At 35.0% G+C, this 27,928-nt stretch overlaps 1 protein-coding gene across 1 annotated transcript in view; it reads right to left on the reverse strand.

Moving 5' to 3' along the window:
- LOC125652300 (muscle-specific protein 300 kDa-like) overlaps positions 1-27,928 on the reverse strand; it is a 133,522-nt gene that overhangs the window by 73,009 nt on the left and 32,585 nt on the right. Inside the window, exons 15-37 of the mRNA XM_056166081.1 lie at positions 26,788-26,937; positions 26,374-26,676; positions 24,657-24,818; positions 22,744-22,964; positions 21,673-21,781; positions 20,381-20,701; positions 17,310-17,486; positions 15,282-15,422; positions 14,375-14,695; positions 13,786-14,112; positions 12,018-12,329; positions 10,368-10,688; positions 9,465-10,106; positions 8,809-9,129; positions 8,553-8,714; positions 8,080-8,253; positions 6,527-6,844; positions 4,886-5,206; positions 3,217-3,386; positions 2,002-2,158; positions 1,616-1,768; positions 673-837; positions 221-547 (exon numbers count right to left, since the gene is read on the reverse strand). Coding sequence (XP_056022056.1) covers positions 221-547; positions 673-837; positions 1,616-1,768; positions 2,002-2,158; positions 3,217-3,386; positions 4,886-5,206; positions 6,527-6,844; positions 8,080-8,253; positions 8,553-8,714; positions 8,809-9,129; positions 9,465-10,106; positions 10,368-10,688; positions 12,018-12,329; positions 13,786-14,112; positions 14,375-14,695; positions 15,282-15,422; positions 17,310-17,486; positions 20,381-20,701; positions 21,673-21,781; positions 22,744-22,964; positions 24,657-24,818; positions 26,374-26,676; positions 26,788-26,937 — 5,775 coding nt within the window. The remainder of the gene's footprint in view (positions 1-220; positions 548-672; positions 838-1,615; positions 1,769-2,001; positions 2,159-3,216; positions 3,387-4,885; positions 5,207-6,526; positions 6,845-8,079; positions 8,254-8,552; positions 8,715-8,808; positions 9,130-9,464; positions 10,107-10,367; positions 10,689-12,017; positions 12,330-13,785; positions 14,113-14,374; positions 14,696-15,281; positions 15,423-17,309; positions 17,487-20,380; positions 20,702-21,672; positions 21,782-22,743; positions 22,965-24,656; positions 24,819-26,373; positions 26,677-26,787; positions 26,938-27,928) is intronic.

Consider the following 27,928-nt stretch of genomic DNA (forward strand, 5'->3'; position numbering starts at 1 on the left):
CTGATAAATATATAATGGTTCTCTTAGAAAAGTTTTAAGCAAATAGTCATCATAAAATCAAATTAAACAAGAGGCATTCGGCTCAGGTGAGCTGAAAAGCAACTTTCCACCATAAGTATTAAAATTCCAACCACCCTTAAATTGATATATCTATGCCATCCAACTGTAAGCGAGACCAATCAAGCAAATTTGCGCATGTGTTAGAAAATCTTGAAAATACCCTATAGTGTTGCAGCATGGCTTTCTTTTCCTGAAGTGTATTGCGTAGTTCACTATCATGCTCTATCTGACAACTCATATCAGTGACCCATTTTAGCAGCTGATCATAGTTCTCATCAAATGTTGACCACTGCATCCTACTGCTCTCCAGACTCCTCTGTGTGTCATTAAGACTGTCAGTAAACAGTTCCCAATTCTCCCTCAGAGATCGAAGCTCGCGACGTATTGTCTCTCGGCCATCATTAGATGTGTTAGGGAAAAGTTTCTCTCCTGACTCAAGAGCCGCATTGAAAATCCCAAGTCCTTCCTCTTTCCTCTCCATCAAGTCCTTTCATATAAAGATATCTTTGAAGCTTTGTATACAAGTAAAAATTTCACAAAAACTATTGCCAGTAGGCCTACTGCTTTCTGTTCTATATCTGGTGTTTACACAGTAGTGTTTTAGTGTCTTACCGTCACAGCTTCCAGTTTGAACTGCAGAGTCTCCTGGTCAGCAGGTCGGTCTTTAGACTCCTCTAGCTGTTGGTGAGCAAATTTAAGCCACTCCTCACATGCCTTTGTCTTGTGCTGATAAACCTCATGGTCATCCACGTTCTGATCACAACGCTCCACTTGCTCCTGTTATTATCATAGTGGGAATAGCATCACTGTCTATTCAAACTAGTATTGTGATGCACCAAAATTTATTTCCTTCAAGTATACCTTTACAGAGCATGCTAGGGTTTGGTAGTGATTGCATAGCTGTGTAACACATGTAAATAAACTGCAGTGTACTTTTTTTTCGCATGGGATTAATTTATGCTACATACACAGTTATAAATTTTGAGCGAAAATAATTTATCCCAGCATACTAAAAGTGTATTTAAGACATATAATGGTATTCCAAGAAATCTGCATAATTTTCTACCTGTGAACTGAACAGAAATCGTTATTTCACAAAATTATGACCCCATGGAAAAAAGTATGTTTATAGTACCTATACAGTGCCTGCTAGGGTTTTTTCCATGATACATTTATATATCCAAGATCAACAATTTTTTTTTATCTATTTAAGAAATAAGGATAAATTAATTTCTTTGGTTGATGATTAATGATGACAAACCAGTAATTGTCAAATTGAGTGAAAATCTAGTTAAAACTTTCAGAAAAAGAGGTGATGCTGCTATAGAACTGCAAAAATCCTTCTAGTTTATTATTCCTATGTTGGTATAACACTGATAATGTCCATTTACTTTTGTATACACCCGATCTGCAAATCATATATACTTGTTTCCCATATGCTACATCTATATGTAGTTTGTAGCTCATGTTGTAATCTTTTCTGAAGTTTCCTTCTTTATAAACTGTTTTTGCTGTTATGCCCTCTGGACTCTACATTGGAATAACTTATCTATACCTTTACAGTGGCTGCTAGGGTTTGGTAGCGATTGCACAGCTGTGTAGCATATGTAGCTGCTCTACCATCACCACTCGTTTTTGAAATGCTCAGGGCCTCTTCTCTTATATGGTCAAATTCTGGTTTTTGATTTTCTACATCCATGAGTATTTCCTGTGAAGTTATCAATTTGAAAATTAGATTGTTTTGTACAGCTGTACATTATCAATAATCTCCTAAATGAACTTTTCATTTTTCAAAGCTCTCTATTAGATGAAATTATACATTTTCCATTGTAAACACTATCTATGGTGAGCTATTAAAACTGAATATTTGTTTCAAAAATTAAATTGCTCCCTAACTTGATAAGAAATTAAATTGCCCACTTTTTACAAGGAACCACTTACTGTGAAGAGTTCCGACTGATCCATTTTACTTGTCAGATCCGGTTTAAGTGTCGCTTCATTCCTAACCTTAGCCTCCATGTCTTTCAGCCATTTGGTGAGTTTCTCATACTTGCTATCATATGCTGACAGTTGATCAACTGAACCTTCCAATTTCACTCTACAAAATTACGGAATTCTTACATTATCATTTTCAGGAATGACAACTGATAGGCATTAAAAGGTATCTTAGAATACAACAAGGGCTTTAAACCAACTACAGTGCAGAGTGGAGCCTCATTTATCTGGATGCTTTGGTTCCCAGCCAAATCATCTGAATAAGTGAAACATCCAGATATCTAGATTGCCTTGACTTTTTTATATGACCTTCCATACCAATGACAATAAAGAAGAATGCTGCATTAATATAATTTTCGAATTAAAATACATTTGCACTTCTATTTATCAATTATTGATACTGTATTTTGCAACTGTGTCATATAATAGTGCTTCATATTTCAGGAAGCATGCAGGTACAGTTTCTATCGTCATTTGGCCAAGAAAATGGATGATTTCAGTAGGAATCCCAAAATCTGGCATTCAAATGAAAACATCCATCTAAATACCTATTTAGTTTCAATTCATTCAATAAGTTAAAAATGTTCAATTATTAACATACAAATGTAATCACTATGACCAATTTGGTCCCACCCTGATACCAAACCCCCTACCCCTGGGAGCATGAAATTTACAATTTTGGTAAATAGCTACCAGCTCCTTCTAAATATCCATGTAGTTTCAACTTAGTATCAATAGCGTTAAAGAAGATGTTATCTAAATATTTTATACATGAACACTATATGCCAAGTTTAGCCCCACCCTGGAGTCAGAACCTCTACCCCGGGGATCATGAAATTTATGATTTTGATAGAAGCTTTCCTGCTCTACATGACTATGGGTTTAGTTTTCCTTACAGATGTGTGGTTCTAGGTCATCTGAGTGACTCAGGTGACTCAGGTGAGCTAAACAAGTGTGCACATTACATGAAACTTTATGGAATCAAAGAAAATCAGAACTGTCAAAACTTTAACTTTCTGAAAATCTATGCTGAATCAATTCACATCAGCTAAAGTTTCCATCTGATCAGATAAAGCCCTTTTTAAATCTTATTCAACAAAACATTTTTGAAAGATCTGGACGTTGTCTAACACACAAAAGATGAACACAACAATTACTGACTGTGTCTTCTCTATCAGATCCATCAGCTCTGACCAGTCTCTTTCTGCAGCCTTCTGTTGTTTCTCAAGTTCTGCTTGCTTGTCCTTTGGGAGAACTGGTCTGGCCAGATTTACTTTAGCTGCTGCCAAGTCTTTCTTCTTTTTTCCCTCGTTAACACTTTGCATTAAATCCTATTAAAAGGGAACAGGAAGCTACATAGTAAGCATAACTGAAATAAAACCATCTCACAATACAGTACAGCATTAGTGGATAAAGTACAACAGAGCATAAGGCAAAGAACAAAAGGCCCATGGGCCACATTGCTCGCCTAATTCATAAAGAATCTATAGAAAAATATGAAAGCCCTACCTAAAATAGTTCCAGATATACTTAATAGGTTATGTTTTCTTAAAAGTAGGTCAAAATCTGAGTCCAATGTCACAAGGTGAAAGGACATGATATGAAATGAAAGGTCCAAGATCACACACCATTGCATCACACAAAAGGTCTTGCCGTAAAAAATGTGCATACAAAATATGAAAACCCTAGCTTTAAAAATAGTTTAAGAGATATTTTGAAAGATTTTCAAAATATACTTGTATATCAGTACATAAAACTTTGATCTCCTATTGTGACCCCTTCCTACCCCTGGAGGGGGGGGGGAGGGGGTAGAAGATTTTAACAAACTTGGAACTGCTTTATGTTAGGAAGCTTTCAAGTAAATTTCAATTTTTTTCACCTCGTGGTTCTTGAGAAGAAAGATTTCAAGATTTTCCTTATATATTTGCATGTAAAACTTTGATACCCTATCGTGGCCCCATCTTACCCCTGGGGCCATTATTTTAACAAACTTGAATGTGCACTGTCAGGAAGCTAGCATGTAATTTTCAGCTCTTCTGGCCCAGTGGTTCATGAGAAGAAGATTTTTTAAATTACCCCCACCCTATTTTTGCATTTTCGTAATTATCTTCCCTTTGAAGTTCTTTAGAACAAACTTGAATCCCCTTCTGTATCAAGTGTGATTGAAATTGTCGCAGTGGTTCTGGAGAAGATGAAAACGGGAAAAGTTTAAGGACAGACAGAAGATCAAACAAGCTCACTTGAGCTTTCAACTCAGGTGAGCTAAAAAAAAAAAATCCACTATAACTACACTACAAAGTAACTTTTCAAACTATATCGAATTAAAAATTTTGATTGAAAAACTATTGTTTGTAATTTGAAGTAACTGTAAATTTCCATTCCTTATTTTGACTATTCAAACTACAGTGAAACTTCTCTAAACTGGTCAACTGCTGACTGAATGAAATGTCCACAGGGGTGACCGGCTTATCGAGAACTTAGTATTTAGTGATGGTTCATCTCAATAATCATTAGACATTTCTTCTTCATATCATGTTTTGATAAATAAAACCAACAATCATCTTCCTATAGAAACCAATTTTGAAGAAAATATTTTTGATAATGGAAATAAATAAAATCCATATCACTGCTGTAATTATCCTTAAGTTGCTAAAGTAGATGCAATACACGAAGTAGGTCTGCTTCCATGGCTATACATAGTCCAAGTATGGTGACCAGGGTTAGAGCTGCAAGCAGACAATCCTATATCTTGGGGGCATAAAACTACGTGTATCTGACAAGTCTGGAGAACCTGATAAGAGCTGTGAGTCTTTGATTTAATTGGACTTACTTTAATTGTGGCCAGCTTGGCTTCCATGCTGTACCGATCACCGGCAGTATCCCCACACCAAGCCACTTTTTCTTTTGCAGCACTGATCCAGCGTTGCTCCTGGACCTGTGAATCCTGGCAGTGTTGCTCTAATGAAGCCTCAAGAAGGTCAGCAATCTTGTCTCCTCGATTTTGCACAGCTTCGTATTTCTTCATTAAAACCACAGCATCCTTTGCCAGACTTTGGGTTTCAGCAGATGGGTATTTCTCTTGCAGGGCTTTTGTTTTGTCTGTCAGGGCTTTGAAATTTTTATCTCTGGCCACCAGTTCTTTCTGTATTTCCTGATATACATGTAAGTATTATATGAGGCTTTTCATTATGATATCCAAAATTATTACATGCTCTCAGAACATTCATCATTAAACTTCATAATCATTACAATTCACACATTAAAAGTACATACACTGTATGTGCTAATTATTGATTTTTGTTTCCAAACTAGCATGGTTAATATATCTATAATGACAATATTTGTATAATAACTTATGCAACATAAACTAGTGGGTATTTTTTTTTTCAAACAAAACAAAAACAAAAACCCCAGATGTCTCCCCTTCAAAGTTTGGTTTTCTTATAATAATTGCAAGAGTATTATGTGGGCAGTATCAAGGGCCAGTGTAAATGTGTTGTCAACGCCATCCATCTCGCATCAATATCCTGCAACTAACTGTACTCCTAAGTATCAATCCTTGACATTTAAGGTTTAGCAAGTTAATTGAGAAATGAACACATTTTTTAATCATTTGATTGTCATAAAAAAGTCTAAGGAAGATCAATTGTTTTGGAAAAGTGACATGAAATTTACAGTATAAAATATTACATGTTTTGTAGGGTAACATGTGAAATTGTCTCCCTACGAAAAACCATTGTTGACCAAGATATTGGTTTATGCACGCAGTGGGGTAACAGTACTTTTTAACAAATGTTTCTAAATCAATCAGATCCGTCTAACTTACATGAAAGTACAACGACACAGATTGTAGAGAATTATAGGAATCTCCTTATCAAATGTTTAGAGTTTGAAGTCACAAAGTCAAAGGATTGTCTGGTTATGATTTGGACATTCTTTCTAGAATGAGCAGTGGTAAAAAATTCCATGTAATACATTCAATTTTAACTTCATCTTTCCATGTTCAAAGTTTAAAGTCCCTATGTAAAAAGGTTCTCACGGTATGACCTAGATTTGTTTTTTATTTGACATTGGATCATTACAATGCATCTCAGCTTAATACCCTTTATCTGTGTTCCAAATTTCAGATCTTCGTAAAAAGGTCTTAAATTTATGGTCTCCTTGTGTTTTCCTTAATTTAAAATTTTGAAAATGGCAGCACAAAAAAAATTTGATGCTGGAAATGGACTCATCAAATTATGGAGTCATTAAATGACCCTAATTATCTTTAAGGAATACGTCAAAATTCTTAATAAGTTCCTTCTTGATTAATTTAACCCTTGGATATCTTCAGATGACCTTCAAGAAGACTTGTTTTAAGTGCACAGTCTTGAAACTTTTTCATTACATCTTACAATTATTATATATATATATATCATAAAATTTCCTATCAACGAAACTTCTCATTCTCTCCAATTTTACGTGAACTCACTTTACAACGAGTAAGTCTTTTGACAACATCTGCATCTGTTCCAGAAACATCATCACAATTTCCTAGCTTGTCTTTCATCTGGTTCAGCCATTCCGTCTCCTGCTCTATCACTTTCAAAAGACCTTCCCTCTCATCGGTGAAGTTGGCAATAACGCTTTCCAACTGACTGGCCAAACTTCCTGCTCGGTCAAACTGTTCCCGTAAAGTTTCTTGCGATTCAGTCAGTGCGGGAATAGCTTTATTGTTGTTAAGCTCTTGTAAATCTTGCATTTTCTGCTGAACCTCATTCAAAACATCCCCATAGTATGGAGACTCATCCTGGAAAGAAAACAATGTTCAGATATCACTTTATATAATTTGCAAATAATTGGACTTTCACAATCTTCTGTATCAGGATGAGAAACTTGCTGCAATTTTATTTAAGGTAGCTCCATCCTCGTGACCCCTAAGGCCTTGGGGGTGCAGAAGCCCTAAAATTTACAACTTATGTCACTCTTGTCCTCAAGATGATTCATACCAAATTTGGGGGGAAAATGGAATGGTAGTTATCAAGAAGTTAAAAATGTTCGATTGTTAATACATTTAATCACTGACCACTTTGGCCCTACCTACAAAAACCCCTGCATGAAATTTACAATTTTTTTAAAGGGCCACCAGCTCATTCTAAATATCCATTTAGTTTCAATTTAGTATCAATAGCACTAAAGAAGATGTTATTTAAAAGTTCTACACATAAACACTACATGTATATACCAAGTTTGGCCCCGCCCTGGGGTCAGAACCTCTACCCCAGGGATCATGAAATTTACAATTTTCATTGGTAGAGGCCTTCCTGTTTTACACATATATCACAATGCATTTACTTTTTCTTACACATGTGTGGTTCTAGAAGAAGATTTTTGTGTGCAGTTGTGGAGATGATATTTGAAAATTAATCGATTTTTGGCAGTTTTTGTCCTGTCCCTAACGCCCCAGGGGTGCAAGAGTCCAGAAATTTACAATTCATGTCCCCCCCCCCCATACCAAGATGTTTCATACCAAATTAGAAAAGAATTGGAATGGTAATTATCAAGAAGTTAAAAATGTTCAATTCTGAACACATTTAATCATTGGCCTGAGTTTACTCAGGTGACCTAAAACCACTCCACTGTTATGAAACTCAATCTGTAAACATACAGTAGCTAACCTCATACTAAATTTCAGCTTCCTAACTCAAACCATGAAGAAAAAATGTGTGGAAAACCAAATGGGACAGACTGACTGACAGACTGAGGGACATACAAGACAGACAGAAGGACAGACAAGGGGAAACCTTAAGTCCCCGTCAATTTCACTGGGAGGGGATCAAAATCAATAAAGCTTTAATCATTCACAAATTTAATTTCATTGTTCAATAAGTCTTCTAAGCTTTTCATAAAGTTGTTGATATCCATTTTATGTTTTTAAATTGTAAAAATTATATCCCTGAAACACATACATTGTAAAAGAGGAAATGAAACACTAGGAGAATTCACCAATTCTGGCTTCAATAAACAAAATCAATTTACACATACTTTGAATTTCATGAGACAGGATTCCACACTTATAGCATCGTCAAAGTTGTTGAGACTGTCATCAAGTCTAGTTTCCATGGTATTAAGCCATGATTCCACCTCCTCTTTCCCAGACTGTATCTGATCCCAGCAAATTAATTGGGCCTCCAGGTTCTCTTTGTGTTGTTCAACAAGCTAAAAATATTAACAAGTGTAAAAATAGCAACAAACACACTTTCTAACAATCCATGGCATTCAACAGAATCTTTATAAAAATGTAGAACAGCAAATCCAAGAAGATTACATTCTTGAGAAATGGGATCACAATGACCTAATTTGGACTGTCACATACCTTGTCCCCAAGCTGCATCTACTATCTTAGCTCTAACATTGTAAATAAATGATATGATCCAGAAGGGAAAAAGCTATGAACTGACAGTAGGACAGACATACAATGAAATAACATATGGATGGGCATATTGCACGAGACGTACCTTACTAGACGATTCCCAGTTGTGATTGATGGCATCCAGATCTTGTTCCAATACCGAGACATCAAAATTTGGCACACTTTTTAATTCCTCCAACAGCTGTAGACCTCGAGTATTCATTTGATCCAGCTGTGACTGGTTGGCATGTAATTCAAATTCAGCATTCTAATTGAAAATATATAAACCTTCATTTAATACTACATCTACCACTGGTAACAATTCACAATCATTCTGCCTATGTTCGAGGTTAGTTACTTGCCTTGTGTTGGTCAAGGGCTTTCTTAACCTCTGCTTGAGATTTACAGGCTATGTCTTGTTTGACTGATGGAGCTACACCTTCTAGGACTTTCCCCACATTCTGCTTAGCATCAACATACTGCTGCCAGAGACTCGAAGTGCTGCTGTACTGGTGATGTTTTTCTCCCAATAAAGTAGTCAGACACTCCCACGCCTTGTTGATTTCTGACAAATGGCCTTGAACAGTGGGTCCTTTGGCAACATCTGACTGCATAATCTGACGGCCAAGTTCCCGAAGCTGTTCATATTCCTGACTGTGGCTGTACAGATCATCTCTAGCATCCTAATAAATTTAACATGATGCCCATGGGTTATAACACTCACCTGAGTACCTTTATGCTTACAAGAAACAAATCTGACATAGGCCAAAGCCAGTGACTGGAAAACATGGCAATGCAACTTTTAATGATTTCTATAAGAAAATACGATATTCTTATTCAAAGCTTAAGCCCATAGGCAAACTTTGATTAGAAAAACTCACTTGGGGTTTTACTTAAGTTGATCTAAAAATAGCTGTGTACCTTAATCTATACAATCATTAATAGAACAAGTAAAAGATGGCTTTATAATTACTGTAGAATTATATGCAGATAGAACAGACAGAGATTCTGTGTTTACCTCAGCCTCTCTCACGAGTTCCTTTAAGCCTTGAAGACTGGATGTTTTCACTGCCGCTCCACTTGTTCTCTCAGCAAGCTCCTGAAGCACAGCAAGAAGACTGTCTTTTCTGTTGGCAAAATCCTCCCACAACTGCGACAGTTCTGACAGATGTCCTTGCTTTGTTGCCACGCTAGCACAGACATTGTCACACATGGCCTCCAGACTCTGTAGCTCAGTATTGAAGTGCAGAGTTCTTAAAGTGGCTCTATCCTTAATGACTATATGAGCAGCACCCATCTGATCATCCAACTTGTTAGCCTGCTTGCTCCATGGTAACATGGCTTTTCTAAGATCTGCAACTTCTTTGTTTATTTTCTCCACTTCTTCCTGCTGAATATCAGGAGAAGCAAGTTTGGCTTGCAACATCTTTAACTTAGTCTGTGTATCTTTGTGATCACCTGCATATTTTGACCAATTTTCACAGATCTCCTCTCTGTTTTTCATTAAGTCATCCAATCTGCTGTAGTTTGCCATCACATGATCATAACGATCTCTCAAAATAGCAGCTTCTTCTTCTGGACAATTTTGAATCAGATCTTTAAATTCCTGTGTCAGCTGACTGAACATTGGCTCATGAGCCTCACTGTCCTCTTTAAGAGCCTGCAATTGAAAATTGAGGTGATAAGTTTTGTAAATATGCAATACAAGTCTTACTATTTATTTACTTTGAAATTTCAAAAACAATACATGTATACATCACATTTTCACAGATTTTTCATTTGCAAAATATTCATTGCCCTTGGCACTGAAAAATTTCCATAAATATATCTAGTCTTAAATCAAATTTCAACAAGTGTATCCAAATCAATGTTAGCAAATTTGGTCCTTTTCTTTTCTTTTTTGGCAAAAAAAAAAAATTACCTTTAACTTTGATTGCATGTCAGGAACCTCATCAGCATATATTTCATTGGCATTATCAAGTTTGCGTTGTGATTTTTTCAGCCATTTTTCAAAGTCCTGGAGTTGACCATAGAATTGCTGACGATGCTTTACAGCATTTGTCAGCACTGCTTGCCTTTCTGCAGCATTTTCTGTTATGTCAGCATATGCTGCCTTGACAGCATCCACCTTTGACTTGAGTGCTTTGACACCTTCTGGTGATGCGTGCTGTGCCACTTGTTCATATTGTCTTTGAAGAGCATTTAAATGGGGTTGCTGACCTTTGATTTCCTCTTGCAAATTCTGAAATACCAAAAAAAATACTCAAATTAGAGAATTCATGGAAACTAGTTCTAACAGTAATGGGGACCATTACAGATGTTCCCCAAACATTCCCTATTTACAAAGTGGTACCATTTTGTTTAAGTTCTTATTGAACCATTCAGTATAATTTTCACTATCATTCCTTGGGTTAAAGAGAGCTATGACAGTTAAAACATTACCCAATCAAAATGATCTGAACGTTCATGCAGTAGCTGGTCACAATTTTGATCTTGTCAATGTGTTAAGCATCTCAGTAGGTATTTACAGTATAATTTTCAAACTAATTCATCGAAAGGCAAGAAAGTTTATACACTTAAGCATTATCCAATCAAAATCAATCTGAAAAAACATCCCGTGCATGTGCATATACATAAGTGATTGTAAGCATGCCAATTAATTAAGTTTCTTAATAAGATTGTACTTATATTATGACTTTCAGTCCATTTCATAAGGAAGCAAATCATGACGTTTAAGTATCATCCAATCAAAATTCAGCACATTTGCTTGCGCATGCTGGTAAGTAATTTTGACAACACAGACTGGTAGAGATGCCTCAAATATATATACAACCTAAATTGCAAAACATTTAATTGAAAGCAAAAAATTCTATAGCCTTTTTATTCAATCATTCATTAGGTATTTACATCATAAGCCTACAGTGTAAGTTTCATTTGATTACAGTCGTTTAAGGGAACGTTATGACCATTTTAGTATCGCAGATTGAAAGAAAATCAAAGCATGCGAGTATGACTCTGCACTTGTGATGGTGTCATCCAAAAGACATTCCAATCATATACAAATAGGATGAATTTCATAGGGGATGTCCGGCGACAACCAGAAGTGACGGCTGACATTCTTTACCCCATTCCACACCACTACTACTCAAGGTCTATTAACCACAATTTGATGTGTAAATCTGCTCTCCGTTACCGAGAGAATTTGCAGACAGAATCTCATTTTATATACAGAAAATTGGCCATATTTGCCGACCGAAAGCGAGTTTTGAAAAAATGGCTCTAAGGTCTTCAGTTGCAAATGGATAATAACTTCAGTTATGCTTTATTGTTATTTTCATATTGATCTCACACTTGATAAGATTGACAGAATGAGCTAAATTTTGTGGTATTATGGAAAAAGATACACATTATGTAATAACATTTACTGATATCAACATTGATTTCCAAAACCAAATTAAATGTATATTGTATCATTTTAAAGTTTTTTCTACATGATATTACATCAAGCATTAACTTTTGCAGCATACATCATTTTGAAACAGATAAGGATGCATACTATAACTGATATTACCTTGCAGAGTGCAAGCTCATGTTCTAGAACTTGAACATCTGTTGATGTAACATTTGGCTCCTCAGAAAGTTTGTTCTGAAATTTCTCCAAAATTTCATCAAAATTGTTGATTTCTTGATCGAACGCAGACCATGCTCCATACATCTTGTCTGCTTTGTGACTTCTGTCTTCTGAACTGCTGATGATGTTATTCCAGCATTTCTGGAGGGATTCTATGTCTCGCTGCATGTTTGGTTGTTCCATCAAGTAGCCTGCTTCTGTGTTCAACTTTTCAAACACTGGGAATTGTTCTTCACATTCATGAAGGAAAGCCTACAATCAAAACATACAGTGGGATATCCGAGACAAGAGAAAAATGTTGGACTGAATGAAATGCATGTCCAGTGTAAAGTGTCTTTTCGATATCATTGACATTGTCGATGTGAATATAACACCTTTATTGTCTTACCAACATTCTATCGTTATCCTGTTTAAATCAATCACATTGTTGACAGCGCAATGTTGGACGATATCGAAACAACATTGTCTCAACATTGAATTCTCTATTCTGTTTACATCATTCACGTCATCAACATTGCAATGTTCGACGATATCTACCCAAGATCCTGTTTACATTGTTCACATTGTCAAAATCGCAATGTTGGACAAAATCACAGGCAATTATATTGCTTGGGTTCGAATTTACTATTAAAGAGTAAAAATATAGAACTTTAAATATAGGGTAGCCATGCAAGTTTGCCGATGTAAAAACAATGAACCAAATGGTATAAAATTCTACTTAGTATACTAATATATTCATACATAATCAATCTACATTACTACCAAAGTTCAACCCGAAATTCCACATCCTTACCAAGATAGCAGAGATGAATTCGGAAAAATGCCTATCATTTTTTGGTCAAATTTTAGCTGGGCCCTGGCACTATATGACTAAACAAAGAGTTTGAGCATTGCAACAAGCTATTACATAGAATGTGCAATTAGATATCATTTCTATGTTGAATTTCTTACCCCAATTCATAAACTAAAGTTCGTAATAGTTCGAAGTGACTGAAAATTGTAAAACCGTCTGCACTTTCACTTAGTACAGCCATTTTGACCGGTGCAACTAATTACCCAAAAAGGATTAAAGGACCCATAATGATTTAGAGACTCAAATATTATTTTTTATTAATATTAATTCATTATAGTACATAAATTATGCTAATAACAAATCTTTATAAAGATACAACTCTTATTTCTATTTTTATCAAAACCATATTAACACAGGTGTTTGACGATTTATAATAAATAAATGATGTTAATTGGGGTTCTCAGGCCCACCCATGTCTATTCAAATAGTGCAGTGTAGCTTATTTTATTGCTGTTTTTAAAAAAATCCCAATCTGGCATTGTGATATTCCAGATATCTTCTTATGAAATTTCGGAAAATATTGTGGTTTTTTTTCATAAGAGAAAAGATAGAAACAATAGGAATGTTGAATCAACATTGTTGATGTTGACAATGTCTACAATACAGATCTGATAACAATGTAGACAATGTAACCACGATGTCGAATCAACATTGTCGACATCACAATGTCGACGATGTCTACAATACAGGAATTATAACAACAAAGACAATATGTCAACACAATCGTGAATCAACATTGTCAACATCACGATTTTGACAATATCGTGATGTTGATAATATTGAATTTGTAATGTGAACTGGACATCAAATGAATGAAATCATCCTACTAAAGAGACAAAAAAGATGTGATCTAACCTGGTGCAATTCATGTATGTCTTTTGCTTCCTCAACTGAGGAACACTTTGGGAATTCAGTGGCACAGTACTTTTCAGCTTTTTCAATCCACGGCATCAGCTGCTGGCTAAGATTCTGGTACATCTGCCAATGAGCTACACTTCCAGTTAGTGCAGAACTGTGATCTTTTGCTCGGGAACACAAGCTTTCCCATTGTCTCCGGACACTCGATAACTTGGTCTTTAATGCTGAAGTTTCTCTTGAGCGGAAATTTTGTGACATTCCCCTGGCATCTTTTTCTAGAGTCTCGAGAGTCACATGATTCTCTGCAACTTCTCCAGCTATTGCCTGTACAGAACCAAGAATTCAGCAATAAATACACATACCACATTATGTTGCCCATATTTATTTGTAAAAACATGAGCTTTATTCAAATTATAAACGAATCATTTCATTTAAAATCAAAAACTGGCCGCCAGTAGAATTATACTTATGAAAATCTACCATGATGTAATGGGATGTTTTACTATTTTGGAAAAAGCCATGATATTCACAACAATACATTTACTTCTCCATGATATTGTCAACAAAATGGATACTCCCAACATACCTTTGCTTTTTCAAGCTGTTGCTCTGGAGAATCAGATTTGTTTTCATACACATTATTTAATTTAGCCTCTTTTTCATTCAACCAATCACAGAAATGATTCAGCCGCTTGTAATATTCTGTCCATTTAGCAATAGTGGCTTCTAGGTCATTAAGTTTGGCATTAAGTCTGACTGAAACATTTTCGAGTCGTTTATCCATGTCAGTCATCTCTCCTTTGAGAGGGCCTCTCCTCTCACGGCTGGCACCACTGCACAGGGCTTCATTTAGCCTTTGCATATCTGATAAACTGCCCTTCAACTTGTTCATGGTCTTCTGCAACTCCTGTTCAACATAACATCAACATAAAAATACCTGTGTGTTACATCAGCACAAGAAATATCTCTACATTATAGATTAAGTCCAATTTTAAATTTCAAAGATTTGTTGCTCTATTGTTTATATGCTGTGGACTTAGGAGTCATTTACACTCATGGTAATTTGATCATAGTGGATTTAATGGGTGTGGTATTCCCCCTAGCAATAGCTCCAAGTTAAGAATTTCAAAATGAACCTTCACGAGAATACATAATCAAAAAGTACCATGAAAAATATTTCAAAATAAAAGAGCAAAACAAAACTAGAAGTTCTTATGATCCTGAATGAGCTCAATGGGATCAATATTGCAAAGCTATCATATGGAAGATATTTCTATTCAGAAATGACTTTAAAGGGTCTCAAAATCACAAGCTTCATGACCATGTACTTTTCAAATTATTATCAGAAATATTCATAAAACATTTAACAATGATGTTGAACCACATTCAGCAAACCTCACACTGTCCTACGATTCAGAGGAGTTAAAAAGTAAGAAAAACAGACAGGACGCACTCAATAATAATTCATCTACCAACTTGGATAACAAGATTACCTTTTTTGATTTGAAGTCCTTTTCAGCTAGATCTTGTCCTGTGGTAGCTGGTGGCTTCTCCAGCTCTTTTTCAGCTTCCTTTAGGTACTGCAACAGCTTCTGTTTCTCAGTTTCATATTCTTCCCATTCCTTCACTTTTTGCTGCATTAAATATACAGATTTCATAATAAATTATTGATAAAAAATGAAAGATTCAAATTTCTTTTAAAGTTTTAGGTAAACACAAGAAGTCTGCAAGCAAAGCAGATCATCCCCATATAATTCAGTGGCAATGTTCATTTGTCTCAGAACTATGCTTAGTTGCATCACAATTTATTTAGGCAAATGTATATATAGTGACTGCATCTCTACCTTGATAAATCAACTTGCATTGCAAGTGAGGGTACATTGTTGCCCACAATATTCCAATCACAAAATATCCTGCATCTAAGATAAACAAGAGCCCCACAGGCCTTATTGGTCACCTGAATATTAGTTAAAAGTATCACTAGTCCAAAGGACTCTAAAAATCTAAAATTTGTTGTTCTCGTTGTTGAGTGCACTTACACTCAGAATATAAATTTATCATATGTCATCATATTTGATGATTGATATTAGAATTTTCCCACATAAAAATCCACACAAAAAAATGAAATACAATTTATATTTGTGAAAACAAATGTCTCCTCAACTCTCCAAATTACATCCCAACCCCTTTAATATACTGCATGGTATGGAGAAGAAAGAATGAGCAGGAACATAGACATCATGAATTGCACTTGGTGCATTGAGAATAAAGATTCAGCCAGCAGAGATAAAACTAGTGACCTTTTTATAACTTAAAATGTTTAAGCATTCCCAAATTATATCTTTGAGAATTGAACATGACAATAATAGAAGTTTTCTATAAGCTATTTCAGGATCAGATCAGGGGTCGGGGGGGGGGATTCCCCAGAAACTCCTGGATTTTACAGATTTTATAGGGATTGAAATATGTCTCCTATGTAGTAATATTTGTTATTTTCTGTCATTTCCTTGAAAATTTTAGGGGGAGGGGGGGGGGGGGGGGGGGGGCTTGCACTGGTTTTAGTATCAGCATTAAAGAAGATATCATTTAAATGTTTACACATAACACTACATATATACACAAAATGTATATATATACCAAGTTTGGCCCCTCCCCGGAGTCAGAACTTCAACCCCGGGGATCATGAAATTTACAATTTTGATAGAGGCCTTCCTGCTCTACATCACTATGCATTGAGTTTTTCTTAGAGATATGTGGTTGTAGAAAAAAAGATTTTTGAAAATAGGTCACTTTTTGCCCTGCCCCAAAGGGTGCAGGAATCCTGAAATTTACAATTTAGTCCCCCCCCCCCCCCCCCGTCTCAAAGATTCTCCATACCAAATTTGAAAAGTATTAGAATGGTAGTTATCAAAAAGTTAAAAATGCTCAATTGTTAACACATTTAATCACTGGCTATTTTGGCCCAACCCTGATAGCAAATAAAAAACCTGTCTTGTTGGTCTTAAGTACTTTAGGTTCTCGAAATGATGATATTTTTTCATTTCCAATACATATGTACATGTGAAATATCTAAACCCTACTGTGGTTCTGTCCAGGACCCAGGGAACATGATTTAAACCAACTTCAATAAAGCCTACATGTCAGAGGAGGCTCACATATTGAATTGATAAATCGTACTACCCTCGTTCTTGAGAAGTGTACATTATAAAAATCCATACATCGACACTGCATGTAAAAATTAATACCCCATAATACGACTCCACCCCGACCCCATGGTTCATGTTTAGAGAAAATATTGAATCTACACAATGTACTTTGCATTTCTATGTGAAGAATTGTACTGATGAAATGAGAGCACTGTCTATAGATAGACACACACAATTCATTTCCTAGTGCATGTCATATTTACTACACAGGCTCACTGTACACAGGTAAGTGTTTCACCTTTTCTTTGAAATGCTAGCCATTACAAGAACCACATTGATAATAGATAAATCTGTTTTGTACATTATCTATCTTACCTTTAGCTTTTCATGTTTAGCTTTAGCTTTTTCATTAGTGTCCCTCCATTTCCTGTCCAAATCTTCCACCTGTTGAGCTACAAATGTTGGTGCATTCTTTTCTTTCTGAAGCCGTCTGCCTGCATCTATGTCTGCTTGGATGTTGTGCTTCTCCGACTCAAGCTTCCTCATGATATTCTAGATAGAGAAAATGTTTATACTAAACAATCCTATCATTTCAAAATAGCTCCAAGCTACATGCACTTCATCTCAACAACAGAAAGCACAAATAAATACACCTATACTTCAATCAGCCACACAGACACCACCAACATCAATCCTAATAATTTACACAAAAGAACTTTTATAATACATGTTCTTTTTTCACTTTTTTAAAAAATGCTACTACATTACAATACATAAATCAATGTCACATGTTCTCAGCCTTTTCAGATGTACAATTTTTATACATTTCTATTTCAAATAATCTTGCATATACATTTTATGTTTTCACTTTTTTTGTAAATAGAATATTTAGTGTCAGGGGCAAAAGGACTCAGAATGCAGCCTTTTTAAAAAGCAGAATATTTGATTTAAAATCCTATCATAAAATTTTCTGATGTGACAGCAATACATCATTGTGATCATTTGGGGAAAACTTGATACTTAATCTAATCAAATCAACCTGGAAAATTTGAATTGACCTGATCAGAAAGATGCAATACACAGCTGGTGGTTGCTATTGAACTTTTAGTTAGTCCAAAGTCCATTTGGTTCCATTACACAAAATTCGGAATCTCTATATCCCATAAATTGCAGATAAAAGGTTTCAAATCTATCTTTATAATTATGAATTTACATATCATTTTAAAATGTAAGTGAAGGTATGAACAAATAACTAGCTATATAAAAGCATTTTATCTTCAAACAGAGATTATTACCATTACTTTTCGGCATGCATTTTAAGAATGAGCAGCAAATACTGTTACTAGTAAATTATATATCGCATCAGTAATTCTGACCATACAGATTAAGTACATGTATAACATTCCTTGAAAAATATCCTAATTTTCCAAAGAACCCTTCTCTAATGAACTATAGAGAGAAATGTTCTATTTAGTATACATGTAGTTCCACACCATGTTATGCAATGACTGCTCTTCCATGAGAAATTTTACTATGAACTGTCCAGTAAAAGTAATATAAACCAGTTTTTATTTGCGACAACTTTATTTTGCAATTCACAAGTGATAAACTGGTTCACTGCGACAATTTTCGCAACCAAATAATCTAAAACAGGTTAGAGAGACATTACTGGTCTGTTTTGCAGCGTGAAATATTTGCGACTTCAAAGTATTTCTCGTATAAAAGTCGCGAATAAAAGTTGGTTTACAGTAACCCAAATGGACTAGCTCTTGACCTGGACAAGATTGAAATTTAGGAGCTGTAAAAACAAGAAAATGAATGATCACCAAATGGAGTTATCTCCCTTTAATGATTAAAATGAACAAAATTCTTGCAGCTTCCTGTCCACAGGGAACTTATAGTGAGCTATGATTCTGCACACCTGTTATGCTTTCAGATGATGAGAAATGAGTATGTATGAGAGAGTAACTTAGTCAAAATTTCATGAAAGTTCAGTCATAACTCCATATTCATTCCTTGTCTAATTGTAAGACATAATGTTTACTCCATGCTTGCAATGTAATTAGTAATGAATCTTGTATCTTTTTCAGCACAATATCAAAACAACACAGATTCCTCCAAAACCGGTCTGGACACTTCACCCCCCCCCCCCCCCCCCCCCAATCTAGTCTAGAGACACACACAAAGAAAAGTGTCCAAACCAGTTTGCATCATTGTGAAAAGCAACATGTTTTTGATTTTAAAAGGTTTCTGAAATTTTTTCTGTACTACACAGAGAACTCGGTTATTCAGAAACAAAAATAATTTCCAAACATTTTCTCTTTTCTTTGCAATAAAATGTATGTTAATTTTAAATCATTTAAATTGAAATATCTCTTGATTTAAAGTAAATTAACAGTCCGCTGAGCTAAAGAATTGTTTTCATATCAGTTTTACTGAATTATATGCCACATCAGTTATCAAGGTCAGTGAATCCATAATCATGCAGTAGATAGGTGTCGATAGATCATTTCTATACCACAGACATTGTATGTTTTATAATAACATTTAATTCCAGAAGGGATCTTGCCATTAATTAAAAGCATGTCTCAATCAGGAAAGTAGCCCTCTATCCTTAATTTTATGCACAATATGTTTACGAACTAATAAATAAGTGAGTATCCAAAAGGTTCAGGTTTGCAGAGATTCATGAAAAATTTCATTTTTCCAAAATAGAAGAGAAAGGTAAACTTTGATTATTTTCAACTTTGCATATATCAGAGATAATCAGCTGGAATCCTAAATTTGTTCACACCAATTAGCACCTAATCACATTTTGGAATACTCCAATACATTCAGTAAAGTTAAAAAAATGTTTTTTCTAAAAAGTTAGAGCATCTCATTATTTTGTACTAATTTTATTGATAAATTAAAAATCAATCTGTGGAATGAAAATTTGTTAAACACAAAGTCTTCCTGATGAAAGGCTAATTTTTTTCCAGAATTATCTGTGACTTTAAATGTGCATGTAATACTAATACATCTTGCTTTCCACATTGATAAGAATGTAACATGCAAAAGGAGGTTTTGTGTTGGATTTTTGTAAAATAAATTTCTGATAATTAAAATGAAATTCCAAAGGCACACTTCTGAATACAGGAGAGATAAAACAGGATAGTGAAACAATAACTAGAATGCAATTTGTCACCAAAGATCCTGTGAAATACTAACATAGCCCTGTACGAAAAAAAAAAAATAATAAACTGTTAGCTCAGCACCAAAATCATTCACTACAAACAATAACTCCCATTACATATAATAAACTAAATGAACTTTAGATATAAAGTACTGTATTTAAAGGATAAAATTGCATGCTAAAATGATAAGAATGCCTGCCTTCATATTCACAGCCATCCTTGATACCAGAAAAACTACTGATATCTATGTAATACTTCATCGACATTTACCTCATGTTCCTGTAGGTAAGCTCTAGCATCCTCCAGACCATCTATGCCGTGGTCATCGCTCACCAGCCGCTGGGTCTCTTCCAACCAGTTAGTATGCTTTTCCAGAGCATCTCTGTAGTCATAGGCTTTGGAGAACACTGCAGATTTGTCCGATACTTTATTCAGATTTGGCTGTAATCCAGAAAATTTGGCCAAAAGATCTTCCAAACGTTTCTCCTCTCTCTTTCTGTCAGAAGGTGGACCATCTTGAAGCAATTCCTTCAAGTTATCTTGTAACCACCTGGCATCATCCGATAGTTTACCCATGTTCCTTAAAGCCCTCTGAAACATTACATGGTAGATATTTCATCTTTAACTTGCATAAATGTAGGACTTTCTTCCATTCATCATTGTTATTATAAGGCAATATCAAAGAAATGCAAAAACACAAAACAGGACACTGGTATCTCTGCAGGGGTTTTGGCCTTTAAAATACATGGATTCCAATTAGTTTCCCTTAAACGGGATCCCTATTGCTCACCTCTGATACTGCATTTTTTCATTTAAAAATTTCAATTATGCCTCCTCCCTATTGTGATCCACAACTTGAATCTGGAGGTCATGGTGTGAACTTTGATTTATACTACATGAGCATGCCTGTGTATTAATTTGATAAATTGTATCTTTGTGGTTTTTGAGTGAAAGATTTTCAAAGAATTTTACCAAGTAATTTGAAATTCAAACTATGACCCATCCTGGCTCCAAGGGTGATGGTGCCAATGCATATGAATCTAAACTACATCATGATGCGTGCATATCAATTTAACAAAAAGAAGATTTTTGAAGAATTTCTGCATAATATTCCTATCTAAAACTTTGATCCCCTATGGTTACTCAAGGGCTCATTATTAGAACAAACATGAATTGCCATTATGTAAGAAAGCTCAACGATTCTTGAAAAGATTCTTTAAACACACCATCCTTATTGCAGTTTTCTTACTATTCTCTTGGAAGGGATATGGTCCTTCATTTGATTTAACAAATTTTTTTTATTTAAGTTTAACTGAAATTGGACTCCATTGCTCTTGACAAGAAGTTGAAAGGATAGACAATTGACAGGCAGACTGGTTAAATTTCAATAAGAAAAATTTACTTGAGCAAGGCTTTAATCAATAGATTCTGACATATGAACGGGACCATATGAACTGTGTCTGATCAGAACTATAGTGGGATCCAAGAGTTTTCATGATTTTTTCAACATGTTATTAAAGTTTCAAAACAAACAGCACCAAAGAAAAACTACATGTACTGACTTGATATTTAGCCTGTAGATCTTTATATTCTTCATTAGATAAATCTTCCTTTTGCAGCTCCGTCATCAAATCCTGAAGAGTGGCAACACTGGTAGAAAAGTCATCAAGTCTGAAAAAAACAATTTGTTTACAATCAGTATTATACACAAGAGGCCCATGGGCCTTATTGGTCACCGGAGTATTAAAATTATCACTAGTCCTAAGGGCTACGAAATCTAGAAAAAAGTTCCTGTTCTAAGCCAAATTCTAATATTCATCAACAGTATAAAACAATATCTGTTCTTTATACTTAAATGCCCTCAAAGGTGCCTATACCGATGAAAGGCTTTACATGATATAATATTAAATAACATTAACACAATATGACTAATTTGGACCGGACCTTGGGTCAAAACTCTGGGGTTGCAAAATTCACAATTTTCGTACATCCTTATCTGCTTTACCTAAATATGCATTTAGTTTAAAACTGTTTCAGCAAACTTAAAGAACTATTTCAAATGATAATGACAATAATCATTATAATGATTTTGGCTCCACCCTGCAACTAAACCGTTATCCCCTACTAGGATCAAGAAATTTACAATTTAGATAAAGGACAACCTACTCCTTCTAAATATCTATTCAGTATAAATAGCACTACAGAAGATATCATTTAAATGTTTTACACATATACATTATACTAAGTATGGCCCCACCCTCTACCTCGGGGATCCTGAAATTTACAATTTGATAGAGGCCTTCCTGCTCTACATCACTATGCATTTAGTTTTTCTTAAAGATATGTGGTTGTAGAGAAGATTTTTGAAAATTGGTCAATTTTTGGCAGTTTTTGCCCCACCCCTAAGGCCCCTGAGGTGGAGGAGTCCTGAAATTTACAATTCATGTCCCTCTTGTCCCAAAGATGCTTCATACCAAATTTGAAAAGAACTGGAATGGTGATTATAAAAAAGTTAAAAATGTTCAATTACTAAATAAATGCACGATGGATGACACAAGACAACGGACGCAGACCAATTGACCTAATAATGAATTTTAATATCTGTTAAAGTCATGACAGTTTGGGAGCCTTACTTTTGATTGTAGTCTTTCCATCGTTCTGGGAGCTGCTTCAGTTCCACACAGATACTGTCCATGATGGATACAAGCTTGTCCCACCGACTCTTGTGGTCCTCATACCGATCCTGTAAACTGTGGTCCTTTGGATCGAGCTGGTTTAAATCCAATGCCAGTTTCTGCATAGTCTCAAGGCATTTGACACAAGTAGGTCGAAATTGGCCTTCATTGAATATTTGCTGAAGTAAGAAAAAAGAAAGTCCATAAAGCTTTAGAATATCAATTTTTCCCCCATTGAGAGCCTCAGTCTAAAATGAGATGAAGTTGAAGGTCACGTAATCATAGAAGTTGTTGTCATGCTACTGTTCAGACGCTGGAGTAATAAAATCTTTCTTTTTATGGATTATTTAGTTAATTTTTCACTGGTTATGTAACCAGTGTGTTTTATAGCAATATTGCTACTTCAGAAAAAAAAATTCCCAAGTCGAAATATGTTTTTATTTAGTACTTTGGTCGACACATGTTGGTCATGAAGAACAGGAAGCTGTATTGTGATGTCACTGATACAGTTCAGAAGCGCCAGTTTGTCTCTCAAACTTCATCTTCCAGGTAAGTCTCTTTTAACTTTATAATTATCAATCAACCCCTTGCAATGATGAACTCTGTACCCAATAATTAAACAATGTGAGCACAAAGAATGAGAAAGATTACAATAATCAATGTTCATGGTCTTAAATTAGTAACCCAATTCAATTTTTGACCCATTCACAGAACTCAATTGATGGACAATGTTCTACAGCCATATACCTGTCATACTTTTCCAACACCCATCTGGGATTTTATCATAAATTAAGGGACATATATCTATCAATCAGTCCATCAGCTGTTCAAATAAAACAGTAGTGCATTTGAAATTAAGGCGCAAATAATATTTACGGAATTTTAACCATTCTGCCAGGATATCCCAAAGAGGGTTGATTTTAGAGGACAAACTTTGTCCAGGCGGTATGTATGGCAGTATGAACAGTAGGAATTGTTTTCATGGAACTGGATTAATTCATCGAATAAACATTCTTGAATGTGAATTTGTGACATTTGATTACTATACAGCCAGTTTCTTTTGGTGGGACACAAATTTGTCTGATTTGGGTTTACAAGGTTTACCATTCATTTTGGTGGATAAAATTTTGGTGCACACTCATATTAGTTTAATTATACAGTGCATATGTATACTGATGTACTTAAATTCAGCTATTTTTATTTTTATTAATCTTTGGAAATTACCAAAATTATATCCCCCCCCCCCCAAAAAAAATGGTGAACTTCCTCCTGAAAACTTCAAACTAGTGGCAAGAACTCTTAACATATTCCACCTACCTTCTCTCTATACTATCAATAAACAGTCAATTCAGACTTGTTTTCATTACTCAGTCAAAACTAAGGATAACTAATACATATGGTGAATGCCAAAGTCTTAGATGTCAGTTCAATCATATTTTGTGCTTTAGAAGTGTAGCTTTCACATTTTCATACTTTGTGCTTTTCAAGTGTAGCTTTCACATTTTCATACTTTGTACTTTGAAGTGTAACTTTCACATTTTCATACTTTGTGCTTTTGAAGTGTAGCTTTTACATTTTCATACTTTGTGCTTTGAAGTATAGCTTTCACATTTTCATACTTTGTACTTTTGAAGGTAACTTTCACATTTTCATACTTTGTGCTTTGAAGTATAGCTTTCACATTTTCATACTTTGTACTTTTGAAGGTAACTTTCACATTTTCATACTTTGTGCTTTAGAAGGTAGTTTTCACATTTTCATACTTTGTGCTTTAGAAGGTAGTTTTCACATTTTCATACTTTGTGCTTTAGAAGGTAGTTTTCACATTTTCATACTTTGTGCTTTAGAAGGTAGTTTTCACATTTTCATACTTTGTGCTTTTGAAGTGTAGCTTTCACATTTTCATTTCGTCTCAGTTGCTCCTTCTCTTGCTGTAATGTCTTCTCAGCCTCATCTACACTTGACACGTATTTTTCCTCTGGCAGGAGGAACTCCAACCTTAGCAGACACGCAGGGGCTTCTGCAAGTATCATCTAAAACACAAGAGAGGTCAAATAACAAGTATTCTGTAAGTATTGTCTAATAGTATTGCATGTCCCCTACCGACCTCAAGTCAAGTCGTCTGAATAATATTCTGTGTGAAAAATCATGCATCAAAAGTTTATGCACAAGAATAACTAGGTCCCATAAAATAAAAGCCATATATGACAGATTCAAATTCCACATTTTCTAAGTCCAAGGGCTACAACTCAGCAAAACAAGAGGCCCACAGGCCTTATCAGTCACCTGAGTATAAGTTATATGTATCACTAGTCCTAAGGCCTATGAAATCTAGAAAAAAATTCCTGTTTTGAATACTAACATTCGACAAATGTACGAGGGTTGTCCCAAAATTCTGTGGACAAGCGGCTATTCTCACTTATCTAACGTCACTGAGAAACTTAACTTTTACAACATGAAGAGCAAACAATTTTCAATAAAAATCAATGAAAAAAATGGTAAAATTGCTGGATGAAACTATTTGGAAAGACAGATGCTGGACCGTATGAGAGATTAAAGAAATTTTGGGAATCAGCAAATCCTCTGTTCATCATATTCTATTGGATGATTTAGGAATGCATAGAGTATGTGCACATTGGGTACCTCAGCTTCTTGAAAATGAAGAAAAACAAAGAAGGACTTCATGTTCAAAGGATTTTCTCAGATGGCTTCAAGTCACGAGAAAATTTTGATGTCACAAGTTGCACCACTGAGCACCTTATTGTAAAATATTTAATTTTCTCCAAAAAGATAAATGAAGTACAAAGTTGAAATTTTTGGTATTGGTCAACAAGGGTATATATGGTAATACATAGCAGTTTCCATCAAATTAAATCAATACTTTAAAAGTTATAAGCCAAGTCCACGGAATTTTGGGACAACCCTCGTACATGTATAACTTTTAAGAACGTATCTTTCTTTTAAATGCTTTCAAAAGTGCATATAGTGATGAAAGGTTTTACATAATATGATATATGTAACATTAACACAAAATGACTAATTTGGAACCATTCTACAGTCAATACCCTGGTGTTGTGAAATTCACAAGTTTGGTACATCCTTTTCTGCTTTTCCTAAATATGCATTTTGTTTTGTACCATATCAGCTAACTTCAAGAAGTATTTCAAATGATTAAGAAAACATAATCACTATAATAATTTTGGCTCCACCCTGGAACCAAACCCTTACCCCCTAGGATCATAAAGTTTACAATTTTGGTAAAGGACTGCCTACTCCTTCTAAATACCTATTTAGTTTCAATTTAGTATCAATAGCATCAAAAAAAGGTATTATCTAAAAGTTTTATAAATATACACTATATAAACCAAGTTTGGCCCCTCCCTGGAGTCAGAACCTCTATCCCAGGGATCATTAAGTTTACAATTTTAGTAGAGGTCCTCCTAATTTGCATTGTTGTTCTAAGCTAACAGAAGAGTGGACGGAGAGACAAATGAGCGGGAAAGCCTATACTATCATAAGGCCATCAAAAGACAGAAATAAAAAGACTCAGTATCACACTATAAATAAAGACAACTATAAAAACTGCACCTTCCACCTAGCTTCTAAATCAGACATGCTCTCCTGAATTTCCACTTGGTCGGATCTCTCCAGTTCAGCTACTATGTCTTGGCCTGCCTTCAAATATTCATTCATTATTTTATGGTCCAGTTTTCCAAAAAATGTTTTGTGTTTGCGTATGCATGTTTCTGGATCATCTGCCTGGTCATCCAGCACCACTCTGGCCTGTTGTAACCAGTTGTCCACAGCTGCCTCTTTCTGCTGATACACTCTCCACAACCGAGAGATGTTCTCCAGCCTTTTTTCCCAGTCTTTAGCACATGCTATACACTCCTATTAAAGCATAGAATAAAATATACAGTGAGAATGGAATTACACACCACTGACTGTATAAATTTACGATTTGATATATTCTGTATAAGAGATGTAATTGTAATGGCCTACTTGAAATCTTTGATTGGTTGCAGACATGGGATCATCCACTGGACTGAAATCTACATTCTTCAGTTTGGGCTTTGTACTGGTCACTTTTTGATAAACCTTGTTTTTACTTTCAATGATGGATTTTTGGTAAGTAGTTTCTTGAAAAAATGCCTACAAAAGAAGGTTCAAATAGATATGACAAGTGCATTGAGCAAGCCCAAAGGGCCACTTTGTGTAGCAATTAAGCTCTAAAGATTATAAGTAAACAGAGAAAATTCGAGTTGACACATATATCTGATGAATATTCAATGAAACGAGGCCCACAGGCCTTATCAATCACCTGAGTATTAGTTAAAAGTATCACTAGTCACAAGGGCTATGAAATCTAGAAAAAAGTTTCTCTTCTACATATCTAAGCTAAATTCTAATATTTAACAACAGTGTAAAACAAGATGTGTTCTTAAAACTTAAATACCCCTGAAAGTGCATATACTGATGAAAAGCTTTACATAATACAAGAGGCCCATGGGCCACATCACTCACCTGAGTCAGGCCATCCTTAAAAAAAATTGTATGTTTGCTGTAACGCAACTCAGATTTTTCAGTGTGGGTAGGTAGGCCTTTTTTTTTTTTTTTTTGAAAATCACTTACTATATTGATTTGTAAATGAGCAAAATTGCAATGTAAACTAAGACAACAAGTTAAAGATTTTAAAACTAACAACTTTACTTCAAGAACTGAATTGGAGTCAATATAAATATATAAGTATATAATTATAGGCAATATGGAAAGGCGTTGCTATTATACTAGTGTAATTATTTGTCAGTCCAAGTCGATCTTCAACAGATATTGAAATAAAGTTATCTATGACTATATTTAAATGTTTATATGTCTTCCATTATGAAAACCTGTGAATCGTGGTTTGTCAACCAAAAAGTCAGGCACTTTTTAGGTACTTGGTGGCTGCATTAAAACATCGAACACATTTCTGCTAGGCCTAGTTTTAACTTGCAATTGGGACTGCTGGTAATCCAAGTCCCTTACAGTGGGTATCATTTTAAATTTTTGTCAAAGTCTGTTAAAACCCTAATTAGTCATATGGAGACGCATGATATGTAGAATCAGTGTGTGGGTTGGCAGCAACTGATGACCTCCGAGGTCA

This window comes from Ostrea edulis, chromosome 5 (genome assembly GCF_947568905.1).
Source record: "Ostrea edulis chromosome 5, xbOstEdul1.1, whole genome shotgun sequence".
NCBI classification, from domain to species: domain Eukaryota; kingdom Metazoa; phylum Mollusca; class Bivalvia; order Ostreida; family Ostreidae; genus Ostrea; species Ostrea edulis.